Source organism: Lepidochelys kempii, chromosome 18 (assembly GCF_965140285.1).
Source record: "Lepidochelys kempii isolate rLepKem1 chromosome 18, rLepKem1.hap1, whole genome shotgun sequence".
NCBI classification, from domain to species: Eukaryota; Metazoa; Chordata; order Testudines; family Cheloniidae; genus Lepidochelys; species Lepidochelys kempii.
The window spans coordinates 17,091,485-17,116,880 of NC_136397.1; the positions used below are offsets into that span (position 1 = coordinate 17,091,485).

Consider the following 25,396-nt stretch of genomic DNA (forward strand, 5'->3'; position numbering starts at 1 on the left):
CAGCGTAAATCAGGCCCGTTGACTATCACAAGGGTTACTAGACACACACAAATATTGATTGAGGAGAGAACCTGAAGCCCCCTTTGCTTGCAATTCACCTAAGTCCATGGGAGCTGGGGAGCCTCCAGAGCTGTGCAGGAGGCATTTATTCAACTGCATCCCCAATGAGCCATCATCTGAAATATTTGTAAGTGACTGAGAGAAGGGGCAGTGCCCAGAGGAGCCAGGTCACAGCTGCATAGCTGACATTTCCAGGCTCCCACCTCACCCACTCCCAGGGAGGTTGGATACTAGCAGCTCTCGAAAGCCAGGCTTGTCCTGCTGTGTTGGATGTTTCTCTTAAGGGTTACAAGTTTACAGCTTTCCTGGGGAAAGGCTCCAGCTGCTTTGTGTACTGTGCTCCCTGCATGAAGCTGGTGGTTGTCCTAAGATGGAAGGTTTTTGCTGGCACGTTTGCTGGCATTTACCAAGAGGCAGCAAACTGCAGACAGGCTGACTGCACTGGTTCACCCTTTAGGACTATACCCGATCTTAGCAAAGAAAGAACTAGGCTAATCCCAATGCATGTATGGTCTCCCACTGTACTATTTCCATGGTGAGCTTGGGCCCTGATGGACCAGACTGCAGGTAGCTGATAAAATAAAGAAGTAATAAAAAAGAAAGATTCAATGACTTTCAGTGGAAGAGCTGAATGGTCCCACAAACATTTTCAGAAGCCAGTTTGTGCTGCAGACACTCTTCACTATCTATAAAATATCCAGCTTCTTTTACTGAGCCTAAACCTTTCTCTTTAGAACATGCCAGCATCACAGGACCCTTCTTATATTAAGTGACTTCACAAGTTCAGCACACAAAGAGTTAAGTGATGCTGCACTGACAGACAACTCTGCATCAACCCAACATCACTTCTCTGTGTGGGCCTGGAGCTGACGAAGCCACTTAAGCAAAGGATAACACCTGCTGAGTTGTCGCAAAGGCAGATGCATTCAGAGCCCTCATCCAGTTATCAGTTGGGATTCACATTACTTACCGATTCCATGTTTTGAAAGCATTGCTTGCTCTCTTGAAGAGGTACCCTTCCATCACCACTCCGTTGGGGGCATCAACATTAAATTCCACCTTGGAATCATCGTAGGAGAAGTCCTGCAGGTCGAAACAGGTTGAGAAAACACATCAGGGGATGCTGGTGCTGTTCAGAGCCACAAGAACTAGGGCAAGAAGCAAAGTAAAAACACCCAGATAAATGGGAAACTGTGACCCCAAACAGCACATCAGTGTTAGGACCATGAGGATATCCAACTGGGAAACATGTGAACACCTGTAAGAAGGTTCTGTAGCTGCAGGGGTTATTTAAAGCAGCCTTTCCCTCAAGGGAGGCCTATGCTCCAATCCTTGATTAGGTTGCAAGAGAAAATAAGTTTGCTGGTGTCAGCCCTGGTTTTTAGTGGAGGCTAGTTTGCATCTTGAGAGTACTTCTTCTCTCAGACGTAATCCTCATGATGGCTAGACTCTGGTCCAGAGGTTTAAGACACAGAGGGTGCGGTCAGGACTTGGCAGAGCAGAGTGGCGTTCCAGGACTGGCATAGCTGAGGTGATACACATCAGGCTGGAGGAATACTGGCAGATCCAGGGCAGGTAATAGGACCATAACTGCAGAAAGTGCTGGAGCTCAGGAGTGAGGTGGGGGCTGGGTTAAGAATTAACACTGGAATAGCTGAGGGGGTGCAGGACAGAAAATGTCGAGGCAGATCTCTGCCCATGAGAAGCTTGTTCTATCTGAACATAACATAAGAATGGCCCTACTGGGTCAGACGAAAGGTCCGTCTAGCCCAGTATCCTGTCTTCTGACTGTGGCCAGTGCCAGGTGCCGCAGAGGGAATGAACAGAGCAGGTAATCATCAAGTGATCCATCCCCTGTCGCTCATTCCCAGCTTTTGGCAAACAGAGGCTAGGGACACCATCCCTGCCCATCCTGGCTAATAGCCATTGATGGACCGATCCTCCATGAATTTATCTAGGTTTTTTTTAACCCTGTTATGGTTATCTGGTTGCATTTAGTGCTCCCTGTCTCTCACTGTCATGGCTATTCACATTCCTCTCCACAATTTTGGGTTTGTCTTATTGCCTGAGAAAGTGTTCACGAATTCAGTTAGTTCGGGCATTTCCCACCCTAATGATTGTTCCCCACAGTGCCAAATTACTCCAGTTTCCTGGCTTAGGGTTTTCTCAGTCCGTTTAGGCAAAATAAGACCTTTTTGAAGATAGTTTTAAGTAATTTTTTTTTTTATAAAAAGGTCACCCACAAACCACTGCCTCCTGCTGGGCATATTTTCACACAACACCCCTGAAACAACGATGCCTGCAGAATCTTCTATCTCACATTACTGCAATAACTGGGAGCCATTAATTATTCTCACTCCAGTATCCTTAGCTGTTTCTGTTGTTAGGTGTTAGTAATGTGCACGCACTGATCCTCCTCCAGTGAAAGCTGGGGCTACACTAGCAGCTAGGAAGAGAAAGTGCGGGTGGCTTGGTATCTTGATGGTTGAAAATGTCCAACCTCAAGTGTAATCTGCAATTGGCAGCGAACAGACAGTAAAGTGTTGTTCCGTGGTTATGTTATTCTGTGTAACTGGTAATTGCCCTGGATGAGCCCAGGATCAGAGCAAACATGAGCTCGTTTACCATGTAGCTGGAAACAGGGGCAATGGATGGTGTTTCCAGGAGGGAAGAAGGAAATCACCAATCCCATTTCCAGTTAATGCATTCCACACACCAGCCCCGAGGTTTACTTATTCATCTGGCAAACAGACTGCCAGTCACATCTTCACCTATCTATCACCCTGATAGCTGACTTCCTGAGCTTGGCATTGCTGTGCCAGACAGATTCCATGGATTGTGGTAGCATGTGAGCAAGGCAAAGGGTTCCAGTAACTGGTCCCAGAAAATCCTCATGGAATTCTGCTGCCAGCGGAGGGCAGTGTCTCCTGCCTGATGGAAACCAGGTCATGGAGCCTGAATTACTTTCCACCCTAATCTGCTATACTAGGAAGCCAGTTCTTTCCGCTAGCTGCCTTCACCATTATATAGTACTCTGCATCCAGCTTCTGCTGGTATCACATGATCCCGAGAAAGGTACAACACAATCCAATGGCTGGAAGTTAAAGCTAGACAAATTCAGACTAGGCATAAGGCATACATTTTTAATGGTGAGAGTAATTAACCACTGGAACAATTTGCCAAGGGCCATGGTGGATTCTCCATCACTGGCTATTTTTAAATCAAGATGGGATTTTTTTTGAAAAGCTCTGCTCTAGCAATTATTTTGGGGAAGTTCTCTGGCCTGTGCTCTCCAGCAGGTCAGACGAGATGATCACAACGGTCCCGTCTAGTCTTGGGATCTGTGAATTTATGCTCTTGAGCATAAATATTTCTCTCCACTGTGCTAGATTCAGAGGCCCAGCCACACCACAGCGAAAAGCAGCATCATTAACTTAAGTGCCTTTACCAGCTCAGCGCATGGAGACTCTAGTGATGCTGCGTTGCTAGGCAACACGCACTTCAGTCTCATTAGGATGAGTTATTTCCGTGTTCGGAGATGCCAGCTTGCCAGGGAGATATCAGAATAATAAGAATAATACTGGTAGAGAAGGAGGAGATATAATGGGAGAAGACTGAGTCATTGCTTGAAAAGACAGTGTGACGCCCAATTAGCCAGGAGAGGCTATGCTGTAAGGCTCCCACTTAAAGGGGGTCCACTCGGCCCCAAATTTACTTGCCATAAAGGGGGGTGAAGCCCACGTGGTCTCCTTTGTGGATGCTTTTTATGTAGCATTACAAAAAAAGATAGAAGGGATTCTGATCTCACTTCAATCCACAGCCAAATCTATTGGCTTCAGTGGAATTACTGCGGAAAGACACTTGTGTAAATGAGGTCAGAATCTGGCCTGTTTGTTTTAGTGTAAACACTGTGAGCCAGAAGACGATGTCTTCTTTCAATAATGAGTGACAAGGCTAGGGCATGAGATTTCCAGTGGTCAACATTTGCCAGCTGATACCATACAGCTACGACAGGTATTTTCTGTGTTAGTTAAAGGGAGTTCTGGGGGATCTCAGGTTCCACACAGTGGAAACTAATGATAAATACGCTTTAAATCTGATGACTGTGTCGTACCTGACTTTCGGGAAGAGGTATAATTTGGGATCTAAATATGTTAATCAGGCTTCTTCAGCTGTCCCAAAACAAAAACACATTGTAATAGCAAGGAGAGAATTTTGCTGACGAATGCAAGAAGGACAGATGGGCCATAGGCATCACTGGGGTAAATCCACTAAATATCAGTGGAGTGACATCAGGTGGGAATTCAGTCCTGCATGTTTGTATTTTATTACACTTTTTCCAATTTTGATTGGCTAAAGGTGGTTCATGTGATTCCCCTTCCTCCCATTATAATTTCACAGGATTGTCTGGAAAAAAAGTCAAGTGACAAGTGACCTGCTTCGAGGCTTCAAGGACAAAACGGGCAACTGCACCTGGAGAATTTCCTGGCCTTTCAAAAACCTCTGTTTGGCCCATCTCATCTTTAAAAGAGAGAGTATAGATATATAGATAGATAAATAGTGCCTAGCACAATGGGGTTCTGGTCCATGACAGGGGTCCCTAGGTGCTGCTGCAGCACAAATAAATACTATTTCTATATACATACCCAACCTACATATATTACTAATAGGAAATTGAGGTCCACCGTGATGGGTGTTGGAAGCTAGCTCCTCCAAAAAGCACACAGCTGGAAAAAATGACATTTGGGTGCATTACTTGAACAACACTTTCTCTTTTCTAATCTACCACCCCTCCTTGTTTGCGGGGGGGAGTCAGAAAAAGCCCCTGGACCAAACTGTGGTCTCAGTTACACCGGTGTAATTACCAAGTAACTCCTTTGACGTCAAAAGAATTATGTTCGGGTAACAGAGAGCAAAATCTGGGCCCTAGAGCTCTAAGCTGGATTTGTGAAGTAGGTCCAAGTATAGGAAGAGATTCGAGGGATCAAGGTCCTGTGTGTGTCTTATCCTTGGGAACGTACCCATGTGGATACTCAGAGGGGGAATGCGTTTCGTTCAGCCCCACTACACTAGAGGGAGGTTGTTGGGGCCATTACTAGAGAATACTGGAGTATCTAAAAACAAATCAAATCAGAAAAAGGGGAGAAAAGGGAAAAATCCAGTTTCTGCCCTCCCCCCATAGAAAAATGAGATGTGTTTCTCCTTTCCCACTCAGGCAGAGAATAGGAAATGTATGGAGATGGCTTGAGGCTGAACAGCAAATAAGGCTGGATTCAAGTCAGTTTCATGTCCCTGCCATTCACAGATTGCATCCTAGAGGATTGACCGCTATGGGCCTGGGGAGAGATTAGATGCTCAGGTCCATTCAGAGAGATGCACAGAGGCAGCATTACCCTTTGTCTTAAGGAGAGACTTAACTCTTCTGGTTCCAGACTGAGAAGCGTGGCCTGGGCAATGCTGCAGCGTCTAAGCCCAGTGTGGATCCGTAGGGCCAGTTCTCTGCTCCTCACTCCTTTCTTAATAAATACTAATCACAGCATTGTTAATTGTCCAGGATGCTGTGGCTTAAATAACTGATTCCTGTGCATGTATCCCCGCATTCCCAGCCCACATAAAGATGTTTCCTCCCCTGGCACGCTGGCCACTGAAAAGAGAGGGAGCAAAGACGGGTGTTCTGGAGGGGGGACTGCTAGAATATCAGCCATCTGGCGAAATGTCATTCCCAGACCCCTGCCCTCTGATTCTGGATTCATTATAGCTGCCGGCATCAGAAGCTCGTCCAAGAATCTGAGGAAACAGTGCTGCAACCAGTGTTCAAATAACATCAGGGTGTGGCCACTGATAGAGACAGCAAATGTGCAAAAACAGTACTGCCTCACCCAACATACCTGCTCCCTTTCTGCATGTGTCTGGCTCACATCTGCTCACTTCATGGACCCAAGGACGCTCTTAATCCTGTTAGCCCTGCAGAGCCGTCCAAAGAGCCCAGGGAGACTGAGCGCAATTCTGTGCCTGCCCTACACACATCCCCATCATCAGCCGAGCCATCAGTGAAGTCCCTGTGGCTGACCCTTTATTAGACAGAATGCCATGAACCCAGCTGGACTCTCCAACCGCAGGTGGAGTGAGAGAAAAAATCGCCTTTCTGCCTTGTAAGCCGAGTAACGTTCCTGGGTCTAATCACACTCGTAAAGGCTTGATGGAACAAGACAAGGGGCTCACGCTCTCTCTCAGGCTCCTGCTGTCGTGCTGTCTCTTACACGTAACTGCACATGTTATGGATGGAAACTCGGCTTTGATTTTAATAAACTGCCTTTTGTCAGACCCTTAACATCATTGCAATGTTGGCGCAGGGCAAAGCTGGTTTTGTTTTTAGTTCAGTCTAGCTCTATCAGTCTACCTCATGGCCTTGTGGAGCGAACACTGGCCTAGGACTCTGGACAGCTGGACTCTAGTCCTGGCTCTGCCACAGGCCAGCTGGGGGACCTTGGACAAATCACTTTGCCTCTCTGTGCCTCAGTTTCCCCATATGTGAAAGGAGAATAATGATTCTGAGCTCCTTTGTAACATGCTTTGAGATCTATTGATTAAGAGCTCACTGCTATTATTAATCTAGCCATCCATGTGTTTTACACCATATTCATCACGATAGAATGGGTGCCCACTGCCATTATGAAATGACAGATGCATGCTGGAATTGTGTTCTGAATGGCATCTGGCTACAGCTGTCCACGCAACAGTGAGCTAGCCACAGCGGTGATGCGTTGGAGCACACAATGTTAAAATAAACGAGCCACCCTCTGAAACAAGAAATAAGATCTGCAAAAAGTCCAGCATTTCCTCCATCATCTGTTCTCTTTTCTTTCATGCAGTTTTGATAAATCACATCGATCCTACCCCTTTGTGCCCCTTCTCCCTGCCCCATGGCTTTGAATTTACACCCAAGGCTGCCTGGGAACAGAGGGCCTTTTAGAAATGACATCACAATAGTTTCCATGGGAACACATTGAATGCCACTGAAGCAACAACAATGAGGTAACAAATTCCAAGAGAGGGATGTGAAAAAGGCCTAGGCATGGATACTTTCAAACTGGCGAATGGAAAGGAGGAAAAAACCAACACAGACACTATCTCGTACAAAGGGGCATTGAAAAAAAAATGTCAAGGTTCTTTCGAGGGCTAGCACTTTAAGAAGCCGCTTGTCTATCTCCATGAGACAGCCACGGTGAGTCTTGTCCAATTGCTTATGCAGAGCCAGCCATGCACGCAGGGAAGGAGACTGATCAAATTAAATAAACTTCCTGATAAAGTGAACCGCTGTAACAGGAAAAGTGGAGACACGCCCCAGTCCCTGGGACCGTTGGAAGGTCTTCTTCAAAGGACAGAGCCCTGCCCACGAGCCTCTAGAAACTCTGTGCCTTGCGTAGCTGGGGACTCTTGGGTATATCCCCTTAGCATAGGTCTAACACTGTCCTGAAGGGGGCGACACACGCGAGAGTGGAGATGTGCAGGATGGAATCTTCATTAAAGCACTGCACTCTGCTACAACTACATTCCCCACTCAGGCCACGGTATCCAATCTGATCGATTCGAATAACCAATACGCTTTCATGCTGTGTATTGCACAGCTGGCAATCCACCGCTATGGTTTCATATACATCCTGTTTGTTAGCAAATCCCTTCGCTTATGCTATTTCCGATGAATAGCAATCAGGATAATAAAAAATACATGCAGGTATATGTACAGTCTGTGCGTGCATTGCCTCAGAAGGGACAAAATAGTTTTATGCAAACTTGCTTTCTCAATTAGCAAAGCATTCAGTTATTCTCTTACATCAACTGTCACTATTTAACAATTATATAGACTGGAATGCACACACAAAACCTGTGAGTATAATATACACCATATGAAAATAAATGCTATATGAGACCAGTTTGGCTATGTACTTTGTGTGTGTGTATATATAGATATAGATAGATGATAGATATAGCTCTAGATAGCTATACACACACACACAAAGTATATATAATGTGTGTGTGGATATATGCAGATGGAATGTACACATACATATATTTTGCATATAAATGCACTCACATTTTATATATGAACAGAAGAATATAAGTATATACTCTGCTAGTGCATGTGAATATTAAACCACTTTCTATACATGATCACTTACCTGTCTCTGTGTGTAGATTGTGTACACACTGTGACCCCATATGCCCACACAGGTTCTAAGGGGGAACCCCTAAACACACATTCCCATTCATTGTGCACAAACACACATTTGAAGGCTAGATCTCGAAGAATCCAATTTACAGCCCTTTTGTTTCTCTCATTGTCTTCTGATAACTGATCGCCCTGCTCTCGGCTTGCCAGGGAGAAGATGCTCAGGGACCGTTCTCCACTTTTATGTCACAACAACAGAACACAACAAATCCGCCCTATCAAATAATAAACCAGAACTAACTTGTCTGTCACATCAGCGAGCAGGGAGACCTGGTCTTGCACGCCTGGTCTTGCAGTTCTCTTGCAACCAAAAGGAGAGTGCCCCCTAAACTTCCTATCCCAGCAAAGCACCCCTGTATGAAAAGCTCCTTACCAGAAGGTACTCAAGCCTGCCAAAAATCTTCATGCTGCCCGTTGCGGGGAAGGAGTTCTGCTGATCTAGTCAAGTGAGCAGGGAGCTTCTGTGCGTGCCTCTCCTCTCAATGGCTCTCTAAAGCAACATCTCTGCAAGGCACCGTGGGATGGGAGGGAAGGCAAGATCTCCCCCCACACACACTCCTCCTCACCCCTCCCACTCCTTTTTGGGTGGCTGTGAGCACCGCCGTTCGCTCCTGTCAAAGCAGGGATACTGTGCGAAGGAAGCGTGCCAGGCTCTAGGGACCACCTGCCTGCCCGCTCCTCCTGCCTCCCATTCACCAACAATCAGCTTAGAGCAAAGGCTAATTATCATACAGCTGTCACCGTGGGACAGAGGGGCGTGGGGGCAGCCAACAAAGCCAGAGCAAAGTTGACAAGAGGATGCTCCGCCGAAGCGCCTTGACCTCAGCCGAGTGGATCTCCAAGGGTTTGGCATGCTTTTGCCAGGAGCTACTTCCTACTGAGACCGTCTCATACATGGGACCCCCTCCTAAGGAAAACAGAGCCCCCCCATTGGCTGACAAAGCCACACACGCTCCGTTGGGGCTGCTGCGTGTCGGAGCCATATGGCCGCCTGGTTTATTATTTAGTATTTGTTGATACTAAATCAGGCAGTCGGCGCTGCCCTGACTCTCACCACTCTTTTCCCGCACACGTGCAGAAAGCCGTGCGCTAGGCCAGGAGAAGAGTCAAGGGGCTCCAAAGAAACTTCTCATTTTCTTTGATTGGCTGGTAAATTTGGGTTCAATGGAAGGGCTCAGCAAGGCCAGGAAGTGGGAGAGAGGATGGACTAACAGTTAAAGCACATAATGAGTTAAGAGACCTGGGATCTATTCTTCACTCAGCCACAGACTCACTGTACTTCAAGCAGGTCATTCTCTGCCTCAGTTTCCCCGTTGGTAACTGGAGATGGCAATAACTCTTTCCTGCTACACATGGGGGTGGCAAGGCTGCAGGGTGGTTTGAGATCCCCACCTGGAGGGCACTAGAGAAGGGTTAGGTATTACTTAATCATTATTTTTATTTATTAACTCCAGCTGCGGCCAGATATGACTTGCAACCTCCCCGCAAACAGCTCAGCCAGTGCACCTTAGTCCATACCCTAGGCCTCTCCTGAGTATAGACTGCTTGTCACATCAAAGCGAGGGCCAGTGTGCCAAGCTTCCCTATTTAGTAGGGGCAGTCCCTGATTATTAACTTAAATGTTACCCCTTTTCTCCTCTGTCCTTCCAGAAAGCTGTCACAGGCCCATGTATTTCAATGGCGTTTGAAGAGCCAGCCCTTTATTCTTCTCCCTTAAATGTCGCTTTCTGCACCTTTCAAATGTCAGCCAGTGTGTGTCCCCCTTCCGCGTTGTTGGGGCTAGCAGGAAACGCACAAACTCATTTCACTTGTGGCTTAAGACAAATTTGAACTCACATCTCCACAGGAGCCAGGCCACAGCAGTAACACAATGTCTCTCCGCAGTCACATTTTAAATACCGCGTAACTTTCCCCCCACACTGGCTGTGCACGCAGTAAATGCAGAGTGATCCAGCAGCTTCATGTTAAAATCTTATCCTCTCGCTTTTCCCAGCTGGCAGGAGAGTTTAGAAGGGTTTGCTCCAAACCATAACAATTCAGACCCCCTGCACCCCTGCGCCAATTTTATTAGCGTCCCCTCTGTTTAAGCACTATTTGTTTTCATGTAGAGTGTGAGACAGCAAATGGAACTTGCCTGGCGTTGTGGGGCTAGCGGGCCAGGAGGACAAAGGGGGCAGTGGTTAAGATAACAAAGGCAGCTTGAAATGATCCCTGCACTGGGAATATGCACAAAAGGTGACAGATGCAGCAGAGGCTGAGGGAGGGATGAGCAAAGGACACTTGAATAACAGTATGAAGGAAAATAATCCAGCGACACTTCAAGATTTTCTACCCTGCAAAATTTCTTCTGCTTTATTTAAAAAACAAACAAGCAACCAACCAACCCTCAATCCAAATCACAGCTCCTCCTAGTTAACGGGTTCCGGCCTGCCTGCGTCCCACCCCTCGCAAACCTGACAAGGGGTAATTCAATTAGCAAGGCATCATCATGGGTCACCCTCAGGGTAGGACCCACAAAGCATTATTTCAAATTGGAGTCACTCTCTCCCTGCTGTCGCCAATGCCAGTGCCATGTTGTTTGGGGAGACACTGTGATAGGGCAAAATATATTACTGCCTATCTTCTCCGAGGGAAAAGGCAGTTGTGGGTCCCTATAACTCAGCAGGAGAGTGGGGATTAAGTGGGGTGAAATCTTTATCCTACAATGACTATGGTCCAATGGCATTGCTGCAGTTTTCAGAGGCTGTTATGTATGAGATCGTATTTCCCCTTGATTCCATGCCTAACCCCCGAATGTAGTGCCCAGTAGTATATGTTAAGACACAAAGAAGTAACAACCTCTTCTAATGGTACCAGATTGCATCCAGCGATATCAGAGCTCTTTACAAACGTGGGTATCATCGTCTCCATTTCACAGACAGAGAAACTGAGGTACGGAGATGGCCAAGTGATTTGCCCAGGATATAGCAAAGTGGGAGTAAAACCCCTTTCTCTTGAAGTCCTGGTCCCACGCTCTCTTTGCTGGGCCATGCTGTTTCCTGTTCTACTCCACAGAGATCACAGAGCACATAATACAGAGAAGGGTTAATCTCACCTGACTCTGTCATCCGGACACCCTCTATTCCCCACCCTCTCACAAAGCCAATTCAGCCTGCTTATCTGCAGCCTCCCTGCTGTCTCCAGAGAGACGCTGGCTCCTTCAGCCAGGGCACACGCTCTCATGGCACTGCTGACTTTAAAAACAAAATTCCTGTCCGGCTATAACAAGCAATGGTCTGGGGGTCATTGGATCCAGGGCTTTGGTTTGGCCCAGTATAGAGCTGCAGGGGCAGCTCCAGAATTCAGGGCTGTTCAGACCTGTATTTTGCTTTGTGTCCATCTCAACGTAGGGCCACATCCTCAGCTGCTGTAAAGCCGCGTAGCTCTGTTGGCTTCATGGGCACGAGGCTGATTTACACCCGTTGAGGATCTCGCCCCCTACTGCAGCTGGAAGTGAAATGCTTCCAACCCTGCACTCGACTATGGCTGTCTAACTTTCCCAGGGCCACTGGTCATGTACATAGGGAGCCAAGGCCATGGGTAGCTCTGCTCATAAGGATCCCAGTCTGGTATAATTGCTCCTTTGCTTTCTCTGCGTCTGATCCCGAGTCATTCCTCAGCTCTTCCCGGCCAGTCTGGTTAGTAGAGCAACTTTGTGTGAAATGGCTGGTTTTAAATGCACTGCATTAGAGAGACCCTTCCCTGCTCTCTCCGATGAAGTCATCACGCCCGTTTAATCCCCCCCCCCCGCCCCGGGGCCAGGAGGCTCAAATGGATTTCTTTCCCTCCCCGCAGGGCAATCAGGCTCAGGGAGCGTATGCACACACAGGAAACGCTTGTCAGTAGCCTTCCAATTCTGTTACGCTTTCATTTCATGAGGCATGACGTTCCCCTGAGAGAGCATTAACAAAATAAGAGCGCCATGAAAGCCCTGCTCAATTTTTCCCTGCAGAGGAACGTTGATCTGCATGAGAGCCTAGATACACGTGAACTTATCAATGAATTCTGCACCCTGCACGGCTGCTTTCTCTCTGCCTCCTGTGTTTCTTCACTTAGCTCCTGAATGGGGGGCGGGAGGGAGAGCTCAGTGGTTTGAGCATTGGCCTGCTAAACCCAGGGTTGTGAGCTCAATCCTTGCGGGGGCCATTTAGGGATCTGGGGCAGAAATTGGGGATTGCTCCTGCTTTAAGCAGGGGGTTGGACTAGATGACTTCCTGAGGTCCCTTCCAACCCTGATATTCTATGATTCTATGTCTGTTTTGTCAGTGGCTCTTGCACATCGCCTCTTATTTTCACCACAGCACATGGGATGCTCTGACAGATGCTAAGTGGATTCTGGGTCCGACTCTAAACTGTACAATGCAGCTTGTCAGTGATTCTGAGGAGTGGCCCAGATGGGACAAATATCTCTGGCTTGTTTTTCTCATGTAGTGTTCTTTAAAAAGAAAAACAAAGCAGGGATGGACTAATGTTATACACCTCAGGCCTGGCATTCCAACACCCCAGCATTCAGGAGTGCTGCTGAGAATCAGTCTGGCTCTTTATAAAGAAAGCAAAATTGATGTCTGGATCCAGACTGGAATTTTGAAATCTCCTAACAGCTGGGGGAGCTCAGGATCTGGAGTTGTAGATTGGACCAATCACAATGAAAAGGCAGGCACAGCCGGATTTCATCACACAACAACATGGAATTAAAATATTTCACCCAGGCAAATCAATCTCTCTGGTGTGGATTTGTGTGGGAGTTTCACACCTTTGCAGGTCTAATTTCAGAGTCAGGTTTCAGCAGCCCCCCAAACCTGGGCTTTGCCTGGTTTCAGGTTGAAATGAGACAGAAGCCGGAGCTGCACATCTTAAATCCAGTTCCCAACTTTCCTGGGAGTTGGGGCATGTTTGGATCTGGGGTTTTGGTTCAGCCCATTATAGTGAAGGGACTCAGCTGAATACCTGGATCTGAGGGTTCTAATTTGGATGCTTCTAAATTGTATCTGTGCATGACCTGATATTTCTCCTAGTGGTTTGTGTTACCAGTTGTCCTATCTTCTGCTGGTGCTGAAGGACTCCTGGTGGGGTGTAGCTTGTGGGGTTCTTAGCTATTGGCCTGGAGAGAATGACTAGCTCTCATAGGCCATCAGCCAACAAGCTTCCTAGTGAAAGCCTACACAATTTGGAAACCACGCAGTGGATTAAATCGAGTTCTCAGACTCGCCCTCTCTCGGGATTTTGCCTTTGCTTTGCTATTCAGCCGTTCAATTGCAGATTATCTCGCTTTGAAGCCAGTTACCTAATCTCATCAGAAAAGGGGCCTAATTCCGTGGCCTCACTGTTGTCATCTCCTGTGGGAAAGGACCTAAATGGATCAGAATAGAAAAGCCTCAATAGCTCATCTGTCTACACCCAGGAGGTAGAATGAGCTGCTGTCCAATGGACTGGACGCCTCAGACTGAAGACAGCAGGACACACTCTCTGCCATGAGTGAAGCCTGAGCAACAGGAGAGGCAGCGTCCGGGACCGAGCTGACTGGCAGCCTCCGCTCAGCAGTGGACTTTCACTCTCAGCTACGTACAGCAGAGGTAGGGATCCCACGGCTGAGCTGACGCGGACCTGACTGAGATGTAGGGCTTGTACCTTCATGTCCTTCCTGGCTAACAAGCTGAGGTGTGCCCCGGCAGTGCATAATCATAACCCCTATTACATATGGCCGCACATTGGTACCAAACCAAAGAGGGCCCCATCAGACATCCTCCCCAAGTACCTTAATGCTTGGTTGAAGGGAAAGGGAGCAGGTATTGAAGAACTGCTGAGCTCCAAGAAAACAGACAGCAGATTAACTAGCTCCTGTCTCCCATGCTGTCCCATCTGGCGGTTTGCAGAACAGTTCCTGACCCGTGTCAATAAAGCTAAAGTAAACAGGGTTATGCAATGGAGCTACAGTGCAGCAGCTGTGGCTAAGTGATCCGTGGAGCAGGGAGAAGGGGGAAAGACTCCGTTTATCATTCTGTCAATTCACAGTCGATTCAGCAATGGCTTCCTATCTGTTGAATTCCACGCCTGAGAGTGTTCTTCTACTCAGTGGGAATAAGATATATAGCCATGGCCCCACTTCAGCTCACAAATCCATCGCCTGCTTAGCCTCTGGTTTTCCACCCAGAAACACAGGGCAAGGTGAAATGAAGAGGAGGAAGTGTCCATGGTGCTGAGAAACAGCAACCCAAGCCCTGGTGACCAGAGCATGGCCCAGTCGACTTGCTCCTTTATCCCATGCTCCTAACATTCCATGCTCACCGAAGCCAGGGACAGAGGCGCATTGGTTGGACCCAAGGAGAGTGTGGGTATGCACCGGGCAAGTTTTGCCCACACAGCTCCACCCCGTACCTCAGACCAGACGAGCACCACCACCCACCATTCCAGTCCCAAGGCCCCTTGCACCTCATTGCTCAGTTATAAAAGCCCCTGCTATTCCAGGCCCACAGCTCTGCCAATGCATCTTATTCCTGACCCGCAGCGCTCCCTCTTCTGCGGGTCCTGGGCCCTTTCAGGGCTCTGCCAATGCACTTTTGGCCAGAATTTTGTAAAGTACTTAGGTGCCTACAGATGCAGATGGGGATAGGCACGCAGAGGGGTTTTCAAAAGCATGTAGGATTTCAGTGGCAGTTAGGCCCCTAGAACCTATTGAAAACCCCACTAGGTGTGCCTACTTGCATCTTCAGGCACATGAATGCTTTCCAAAATCTGGCCCATCCATCTTCAATTGCAGAATTTCTTACTATTCTACTTCCACTGCTTGGTCAAAACACTTCAGTCCCAATCCACGGAACCCCTGCAGTTCCAGAACTGCGCCTCTCTTGAGTCAAGACTGCCAGGCATCTGGGATATAGCATGGTAGTTTTGTTATGTGAAGGAAAATCTAATAGGGATTAGGATGAAACCACCAAACTCCCTTACAACTGTGTTTGGGAATTAGTTCTCCAGAGACGACAGGCTAGTGCACTAAAGGATCCAGCCAGGATCCATCCCATTGCCAGTGTAGATCTAAAAGCAGGGCTCACTGGAGTTCACGTGTAGTTAAGTGCAACTCCGTCCAATAAATTTAGCTCATAAAAGGGAAGAACCAATCTCTCAAAAGACACTACACAGCAAAGTGGCTGTACTCACCTGCAGGAGGGTCTGGAGGGGGCACGTCAGCGATGGGTGATGAGAGAAAAAAGAAGAAAAAAAGGCACATTACTTAACATTTCCCTAGTGATCAAGTGCAAAATCAACCCCCAGCGAAGCTTCTCAGGGCGTAGTGACCATGTTTTCCAGATGCACCGGCAGGCTCAGAATTATCTATGCAATTTCTGTGCCCCTCCAAATCTTGTATTTCTGCACACAAGCAGTCGCTACATACCAGGGTCAGGGAGCCAAACAGCTCAGTGCCTGATGTGCATGGCAGATCTGACACTGTGGGCCCATGGGAATGTAGTTCTGGGTTTGCAAACTGAGAAGACAGCACTGCAGCTGCTTTCTATGAATGCCCAGCAATAGCACAAGGGAACAGCATTTGATTTGGTCTTCCATAGCTGTACAGAATAACGAGTTAGATGCTGTCAGTGCAGCAACCGGTATATACTCGGCAACAGGCCATGTTAGAATCCGTGTTAGCAAAGGAGGGGATGTAGGGGCCACACTCCTCGGTTTTCCCTTACGATTCACAAGCAATTGCAAGGGGATCTTTAATTTCTGCCAAAGAAGACCTCAGTTTAGCATCTCATCCCTGATCATGCAGACCGATACCCTTCCCCTGCTACTGCACTGGGAGTTTGTTATCCAACTCTGGGGGTTAGATGTGAATCCACAGTTTGTGGTTCCAGAGTCAAGAACTCATCCAGCTGCAACACCCAGTGCCCCACTCTCAGCTACTGGACAGCTCCCCTGTAGCAAACAGAGGTATGCCAATGTAACCGGCTGAGGGTTTGCCCCTACACCCATGACTCCAGTTGAGTTACTCTGGATTTGCAGTGGTGTCAGCGGAAGTGGACTGTGACACCTTTGTCACTAGGTGTCATGCCAAGGCAGGGTAGCGACATGCTGGCTTCACTAGCTGAATGCACTGATCCAGTGGAGCAGAGTTGGGCTCTGCATCTTTTTAAATGCATGGTGCATGTGAATCCTTTCCCGTCAGTCCTGCTCTGGGACGGGCATGAGAAACGCAACATGCCTCTCTGTGCAGAGTCTGGACTTTGCTTTGGCAGCAAAACACTGGAATCCATCTCCTCCTCCCCAGCGGCCGCTGTGCAGACGACCGAACTGCCCTCTCCTCTCCCAGCCTGTCAATCCACTTCCTCGCTCATGAGGACGAAATCAATATTGGGCTTTGCCTGGGTCTCAGCTGGGCATTTCCTTTCAGACATCCACAGGACGTGCAAGCTAAGCAACCTACTTAGGCCCCAGGGAGGAGATTTAAGCAGACTCCACTGACCTCCCCCCGCAATTCAGCAAGAGTCTTAGTGTTAATATTGCATGGGAAACTGCAGCTTTGTTGTATGAAAAGATCCTAGGATGTTTCTTCAAGGATCCTGTAGCCCTGCTAGCTGGGGATGGGCCCAAACTCCATATCTGCCCTGTTTCTCATGCTCCCGGCACTGAGATACTTTTGACACAGGTGGCATAATTGTTTCTGAAGCCATGCCCTGTAGGACTGTGGTCTTAGCATATCTTAGAAGCTAAAGAAGGATCATCCGAGGTGGATGTCCAAGGAAAACACAGGAAGTGGTGTTGGTAATTCACTCTTCCCTTTTCATCAGTACTGAACCACTGCTTCCACGGAGATCTAAGGGGATCCACACTGCGTGACATGGGCTGTTGACTCAGCCATAGGCATTCTTTCCTTTGGCTTGTTAGTAGATGAAGGGATGTCAACTTACTCATCATCGATATCGCTTTTGTTATGTGAATTTTTTTTCTTTTCCATTGGGAAAAATGGTTCGTATAACTGGTTGTGCAAAAGACTGGTGGCCGTAAAATCAAGTTTCTACTGGAGCACCAAAATTTTCCCCAAAATATTCTCCTCTTACTGGTGAAGTTACCCACCCCGCAGCTGCCTTCTTGATGGAGGAGGAAAAAAATCTGGTTTTGGGCTCATTAGAGAGGAGGTTTCCTTTAAGTAATAACGGTCAAGGCACAGAGCATATTCCAGGGGTTAGTAACTGGCTGGTTTACAGAATGGGAGTGTTTAGAGCCAGAGGGATCAGGAGACTTGATAGCCTGGGAAGTAGACATCTCTGCATTTTTCACTCAGGAGCACCACGGGCCATGGTCATTATTGCGATTATAAACCAGACAGGAGACAATCAAGTGGAAACACTATTAACAATCTCTTTGTTACGGGCAAACAACGAGCAGACAGGGGAAAAATTATTTGTGAATAAATCATGGTGAAAAAGAAATCAGACCTCACTTATTTGATGGATATTCTCTGACCACCTATTGAGCGGGTAAAATTTATTTATGAATAAGTGATTCGACAAGGAAGGGATAAAATTCCTCAGATAAACTCTTGGGGGCTGATTCTCAAGGCTTCTCTAACGGCCCCGAAGTTCAGATTACAGGGGTGTGAACTGCTGTGCACACCAAAGGGCTACACTGTAACTCCCCTCCACCCCCATAGATGCTGCTAGTGTGAACTAAAAGGTACCAAGTTCATGTTAACATAGCGCCAGCCCGAGTCCAGAAGTATACACAGATATATTTATGGCTATAGTGCGAGCCCACGACTGGAGACCGGGGCTCTGAGACTCGCTCTGGGTTTCTGCTTGCCATGAAGATGCACCCTCAATGCTTGACCTTGGGGAAGTCACTTCACCTCTCTGTATTTCAGTTTACCTAGCTTCAGCATTGGCTGACTAGTACTGATGTATCAGAGGGGCTTTGTCAGGCATAACTGATTTATGTTTGTGAAGCCGTTGGAGAGCCTCAGATGGAGGGTGCTAGGAAAGGGCAGAACGTGACTCTTCAAAGAAGAAAGAGGATCCTTCCTTATATCTAATAATGTCCATGCTGAAGGGACATCCATCCATCCCCATATGTACCCCTCGTTCTGCTCATCCAACCATACCCAGACATTATCTATCTATCTAACTATCTATCTATCTAATCATGTAATGAAAGGCAGTTTGGTCTCTTCACCACCTGTACCTGTCTATTGGACCTCAGTTTAAATAGCTTTGCTCTGCCCCTTTGGGGAGGGATGCGGAGATCTCTACTCAGAAAGCAGGCAGAGCCTCTTGTACCCTGGTAGCTGGGAATTCGTTCTGTGGGAGGGAAGTGAGATATGGGGAAGAGAGGTGCATTTCCCTCCTCTTCTCCCTCACAACCCATTAACCTAACTGGGGCGGGGGGGAAGGGGGATCTCCATGTGAATGAAGAAATGGCCCTTTAGCCAGCCCAGCCCCCAGGGAGCAAATGGCTCCATCCATCCCTCCGTCCGCTGGCGGAGTTAAAAGGGGGCACTGACCATCTGGTGGAGCTGGGGCAGTCAGGCGTGCTGGAGAAAGGTGGAGGGGAAGCCGGCCAGACAGATGTGAGAGCAGACAGACAAATTTCGGGAGGGATGTGCTGCCACCATGGCAGCTGCAGACGCTGGGGCTCGCCAGACGCTTTGTCCGGCTTGTGAGGGCAGGATGGGGAGAAGGGAAAAGAGAGGGAATGGATGAGACAAGGGAGGGAGAATGGGAGAGCTGCTGGGCTGCTCTAACTGCTTGCCAAGCCAAACCTGGCTTCCCAGAGCGATATCCCAGCCTTACATGACACTGTTTTTATGTGTGGACTCATGACAATAACATGCTCCAGGAATGGTTCCCTGTGCGCAAGAACCTCAAAGTGCTTCACAGACATTAACCAATTAAGCCTCACAACCACCTAGGGAGGTAGAGAAGCATCACACGCAGGGGGAAACTGAGGTACGAGGAGGTGAAATATTTGCCCTAGGGTAGAGAGGGCCCAGAACCCAGGAGTCCTGACTCCTGATCACTTCAGCTCCAAACACTAGATGGCACTCCCATTCTGTAAACCAGAATAGAGCTAGTTGGGAAGGGACCCCCCAGCAGCTGCATCCAAACCCAGCTCTGGCACACGACGGCAGAAAGGTTCATCTGCCGCATGGTGTGTAACCCAGCTGCAGGGCCATTACACTCCCATCGCTAGCTTCTCCCGCAGCAGTCCCCTTGCTGGGAGGCTGAGGTGCCGCTAACCACTCAGCTCTCCGTGCTGATGGAGAGTGATGTCCTCTCATGCCAGCCTGCAGCCCCCTGGGACTCACCCTCTGTTGTATCAGTGCGTGCTTGTGCTCCATCTCCCTCTTCTCCACGGCCGAGTCGATCACCAGCTGGTCTAGCTGAAGACAGGGAGGAGAAAACCAGAAGGAAAATTCAGTGAGATGGTTCCCATTACCGAGCCCCCAGCCATCTCTCCCACTTCCCCTCCTCTGGGCTCACGCCAGTCTTGCAAATGGCCTACGTCCTGGGGAGGGATGCAAGTTTCCCCGGGTCCAGTGAGGCTGCGTTTGGGTGGGCGCTGTGGGCTGGTGCAGCAGTTAACTTTCCACCCCTGGGACCTCCTCCCAGAACATGGGATTTGGGGTGATGCTCTGTCACCGCCCTGGTTACAGGGAGCTCCTTAGACCAAAGCACAAAGATTATCCTGAAGCACATCGCTATGAGCTTTCGCGCTCCTGTCTGCACCACCTGGGCATGCCCACCACCCTGTGAAATCCCAAATCCTTCCCCAGCATGCACTGGGCTCAGTATAAGACCAGGGCTGGAATCTGATCAGGAATCTGGAGGGTATGTCTCCAGTCCAGGCCCTAAACTTTGGCAAGAAAGATGCAATACAAAAAAACCCAACAAAAACAAAAAACAAAAAAAAATAGGATGCCTTGTGCCTGGGAAGGCTGCCCAGTCCCAGATGGACCATAGGGGATTTTGCTTGGCCCAGTGAGCAGGAGATGCCTAGAAAGAGCCAACTTGTCTAATTACGGCTGAGCTCCTGAATCCCCATGCCGGCCATGTTCCTGGCAAAGACAGGTTCCGGAGCATTTCCGTCTCGATGCTCAAGCCTTTCATGGTGAAGGGATCACCACAGGGAAATGGCAAACTGAACCAAGCACCCCCTCGCCCCAATCCCTCACCTCGGTGGCTAGCTTCTTCATGTAGGGATCAAGTTCATGAAGGAGGCTGTAGCCCTGCTGGAAAAAGGTGTACTGGGCATGCATGAAGGACAGCATCTGGGGATGGGAAACAAGGCACACGGTCAGAACAGGAGCCGAGCCATGGGGATGGGAGGAGAGGGGAGATTATGCAGGGCACCCTCTCGCCCCAGTAGAATATCAGCCTCAGTGCTGGCCTAGGAAAATAGCCTGAGCAGACACAATCCTCTCTAAAAGAGCTCTCTCGGAGCCCCTCCCTCTGCCAGGGCCAAACGAATCCCCCGTGTCACTCCAATGCCTTCTGTTGGGTGACACCCGGGATAACGCTAGCCTGTGGGAGCTCTCCTCCATGCTGATGATGGCGAAGGAGCGACCCACTTCATAGAACTACATGGAACTACATCTCTTGTGACTGACCAGGCCCTGGGTTGGGACTCAGGAGATCTAGGTTCTATTCCTGGCTCTGTCACCGGCTCCCTGCGTGACCCTGGACAAGTCACTTGATCTCTCTCCGCCTCTGTAAAATGGGAATAAGAATACGGCATTGCCTCTACGGGGTGCTCTGAGGCCACACGCATCATCTGCGAGGTGCTCAGACGTCATGGGGATGGTGGCCATATATGTACCAAGGTAGAGCATATCATTTCTAGACCATGCATATCTCCTTCTCAGGCTCAGCTACATCACCTCTCTCTGCAGACATCAACACATCCTCTTTTTCCACCTTCTCGCTCTTCCTCTGTGCCCTCTCTCTCTCACCATTTCTCCTCCCTCTAATCTTACTAAGCTTGCAGGTATCCCCCACATCCCGCCCCACATAGTGACAATGGCGCCTTTTCCACAGTGTCACTGTCACTCCTCTCTGACAGCCCTCGCCCTTCCAGAGCGCCGAGGGATTTTTTTTTTGTTTCTTTGTGGTGCGTTATTGTGCCAGAACCCTGCAGCCCACATCGGCCTTCCTGCTTGTGTCACACATGATCTCAGTGCCGGGGGCGCGTGCGGACGTGTATGTGCCTGGGCGAAACGGAGCGTGCAACGCTACTGTAAGAAAAGGAGGACTTGTGGCACCTGAGAGACGAACACATTTATTTGAGCATCAGCTTCCGTGATGCATTCCGATGAAGTGAGCTGTAGCCCACGAAAGCTGATGCTCAAATAAATGTGTTCGTCTCTCAGGTGCCACAAGTCCTCCTGTTCTTTTTTGTGAATACAGACTAACACGGCTGCTTGTCTGAAACAGTCTACTGAGTCACCAGGGGACAGCAGGGAAAACTGAACGGCACCCTTACCGCATCCAGTATTTCAAACTTCTTCTTGGCCTGGAGGACATTGATCTGTGAGGGAATCAAGACAAAAAACTCAGCTGCAGCAGCCCATGGGCTAGACATAACAAGCCGCACCCACTGCAACAACCCTAAGCAGGCAGCGGTACTTGGTGCCTGACTGGCCCACTCGGAGATGTAGAGATTTCTGGGTAAAAATTAAAGCCCCTGGGTCAAATTTTCAGACTTAGGCTCCTAAGGGACATAGGTGCATTTGAAGATGCTGCCCCCTTTGTGTTACTGCAGATCACCGGAATAGCTAGGCTGGCCCCAGGAGACTAATCAATACTTGGTGCCTGTGATGTCGATGCACATTTAACATCTGGTGGACGACTGCTTTGCTTCCTCCTAGCTGCTAGGTCGAGTGGCGTCAGTACAATCTGTGCTGGCTCAGGGCTACGCATTCGCCATAGCTCAGCTGGCCACGTAATCCGCACCCACGGGGACCTTGTTCCTAAAATAACCCATTGTCATTGACAAAGGAAACCAGTTCCGTGACTTTAGCGCTCAGGAAAGGCATCAGTCGCCTGACAGCCCTGGAAACCGAAGTTACCCTCAGAGCACCGGCAGCTACTGTGCAAACTTCCACTGCGTGGCCCCCAGCCTGCCTCTGATCTCCTGTGGTCTGTGGTCACTTCTAAGGATGAAAGAAGGGGCCTTCAGTCACACACTCAGTCCTTAGTCTAGCGCCATATTTCTGTGGTCAGAGAAGCACGACAGCACCATCTAGTGAGGCTGAAACGTACTCTGCGGCTGTCGTAACACCTCTCTGCAAAACACAGTCGGTGTTGGTGCTAAAGCCCCTCCGTTCTGGTGCTCCTTCAGCAGGTGCTGAGCAGTGCGGTTCAAAAGCACGTTCCAACATCTCTCAGCCTGCTCCGTGCAACTTTGACCAGGCAAATCCCAGCTTCAATCCCCATTATAAAAGACAGGGCATGATGCAGCAGATTCCTGTGCTGTCCTTTTATTTCTGGAGACCTGCCATATGTCACCAATACAGAGAGTTTGGTGGGCTCTCATCTTAACCCCTAATTAATTGAATCACAAAATCACAGCACCTTTTGAAGCAACCAGCAGCTTTTGCCCAAGAAAGGCACAAGGACCAGAATAGTAGAGGACGCTTGGTGAATTGGCTGCCAGGTACACTGTAAGAGCCATAAATCCAGCCTAGCATCTGTGTCTAGGTCCATTAGTGAGCACTAGTGGTTCATGAGATAACAGATGCCAAAATCAGGTGGGCGAGATTGCTGCAAAACTGTTTGGTTGGTGAACTAGTGCAAACGCTCTCAGGACCAGTACATTCTTGTCAGCTCTGGTCATGGACCACAGGTCAGGAGATGAAAAATGCTTCTGAGATTTATAAAACATTAAAGGGAAATGAAAAATAAGAGGCTGCAGAAGAGATGGTGACGCCTTAAAAATAAAAAATGAATAGTGTGCAGTTACATAATACCTTTCCCATGGATCCCATCTGGGAAGCCTTACAAGTGCTGTAATTAGCACTAGAGAGACTGTCAAATGTAGCAGAAGATTTCTATGGGGCTTCAGCTGTCGGTGTCACGAACAATATGTTACCATGACAGCTGCAAAACAGGTCCCGGTGTGTTAGTATCTCATTTATAAATGTGGCACCAATTAGCTCCAACCATGCTGCACTTGGAGTAGCTGAGACGAGAGTGGAGCGAAAGTTACAGGCAAACGCGTTCCTGGATCAGGGACCGAGGGCTCGATTCTCCCCCATGTCTGAGCTCTGCTGGGCGCGGGGGATGGAGTGTGTCTGCGTTTGGCAGAACCTGCCTCCCGATTCCTCCTCAGCCATGTCCCATCTTCTGCTACAGCTATCCAGAGGGCTTTATACCAGCGAGTATCATGTAGAGGAACTCGACTCAGACACATCCCAAGCCTGCCCCACAACCTTCCCCCTCCTCCCTTCCACAGCCAGGATGGGGATAGGGGATGGATGGGAGCCAAATCGGGGGCGGGGAGTTCCACTCCACCAGGGGAACTCCATGGCCATTTACAATCAGAATCTGGCCTCTATGCACCACCTGAGGAATGCAAAGATGCCAGATCACCCTGGAGAACCTGGCCCTGAATTGCAATTCTCTGGCTCTGAGCCCCTTTTGGACTCGTTTTTGTGTGTGCAAATATTCATAAAAGCAAAGTTCCTTCATGCAAATTTTGGGCCTGTGGCCAAAGTCTGTTTCGTGATAAACGGAAATAGTTTCGGGTAAAAGCGGGAGGGGCAGGCTTCCTGCTTTTCCCAGGCTGTTGGTCCAGGAAATGAGCGCTGTGTCTTTGCAGCTATGGTCTGGTGCTAGCGGAAGTGCCAAGCCGTAAGGATTAAGACATGTCAGTCGTGGCCTTGCTAGGACTGTTTCCTGGCATCTTGCATGAGGCCAAAAGGTATCTTTTTTCCAGATCTCTTTCTCCCACCATAGAGGCTTCTGTTAATTGTTTGGTCTCATCTAGACATTCCAGTAAATAAACCAAACCAGCCACTAGATGGCACGCCTAGGCCACACAAATGCATACTGGTAAAAACAAATTAATCTGGCAGTTAAAAATACCCAGTTACTTCAAGTAACTGATTCATGCAATCCAATTTTGGGGGAGGGGTGGGGGGGTGAGGGGGAGGGACTTTGGCAGATTTGCACAGTAGTTAACTAATTTAACTCCAACTTTCCTTGATCATCTCACTGACAGATATTTGGCTGCTGTGATAAATCAGAGAGCTGAGAGGCTGGAATCTGCTTTTCCCCAAGGCACATTGCATCCTAGCATCCTTGGGCAAGGTGAGAGGCACATTAGCCAAAAAATGCTGAGCCAGATTCTGCATTGCAGGCCAACCCCTTTACGTCCTCTGAGCAGGACTCCTCTTGTTTCCGAGACCTTTGAAATAGGGAAGGGGAATTGTCGGAAGGGGACAGAGATTGGTAAAACAGCCGCACTTAGGGTGCAGATTGAAGTTATGTCAAGGACCCCAGCGTGTCCATATAAATAAATAAAATGCTAACCCTGTCCCAACTCTAATGTCGCTGAGCCTAAAGAGATGCAAAGGGATCCTGCCCCAGTTCCTCTGTCTGTGTCTTTTGGGGCACATGGCTTTAGATCGGTCCCTCCCCACCCCCTGCAGGGCTAGCAGAGAAATCCCACTGGATCAGCCTATGGCATTAGTGGCACTTTCTACCTTCGTCAACATTGGATATTGGCCTAGAACACAGGAACTTCTTTCCCTAGTGACCTTGCCAGCAACCACAGCTGGATTTCTCTCTAAATCCCAGAGCTGAAGAGCTACAATCCCTCAAGGTTAGCAAATTTACAAATTAAAGGGACAGCATCCCCTTTCCACCCACTGCTGATTCTCAGCAATCAGTAGGATGTGACGCCATAGACTATCTCATGATAAGACAGACGGTGCTGGCAGATGGTCCCAATTTGGTGCTGCAGGGAATGAGGGCTAGTGGAGTGAACATGGATCAATATTTGCACTGAATTTGTTCAGTTATTAAACCCATTGCCTGGAAGGAGGAACCTGAAGTCAGCTGATCAAATCTGCAA

The 25,396-nt window shown here is 48.6% G+C and overlaps 1 protein-coding gene across 1 annotated transcript in view; it reads right to left on the reverse strand.

The window, feature by feature from the left end:
- The window catches only part of ACAP3 (ArfGAP with coiled-coil, ankyrin repeat and PH domains 3), a 93,588-nt gene that overhangs the window by 32,347 nt on the left and 35,845 nt on the right, over positions 1–25,396 (reverse strand). Inside the window, exons 7-11 of the mRNA XM_073316342.2 lie at positions 21,803–21,847; positions 20,496–20,591; positions 19,629–19,703; positions 15,485–15,496; positions 1,031–1,143 (exon numbers count right to left, since the gene is read on the reverse strand). Of these exons, the coding sequence (XP_073172443.1) occupies positions 1,031–1,143; positions 15,485–15,496; positions 19,629–19,703; positions 20,496–20,591; positions 21,803–21,847 (341 nt within the window). The remainder of the gene's footprint in view (positions 1–1,030; positions 1,144–15,484; positions 15,497–19,628; positions 19,704–20,495; positions 20,592–21,802; positions 21,848–25,396) is intronic.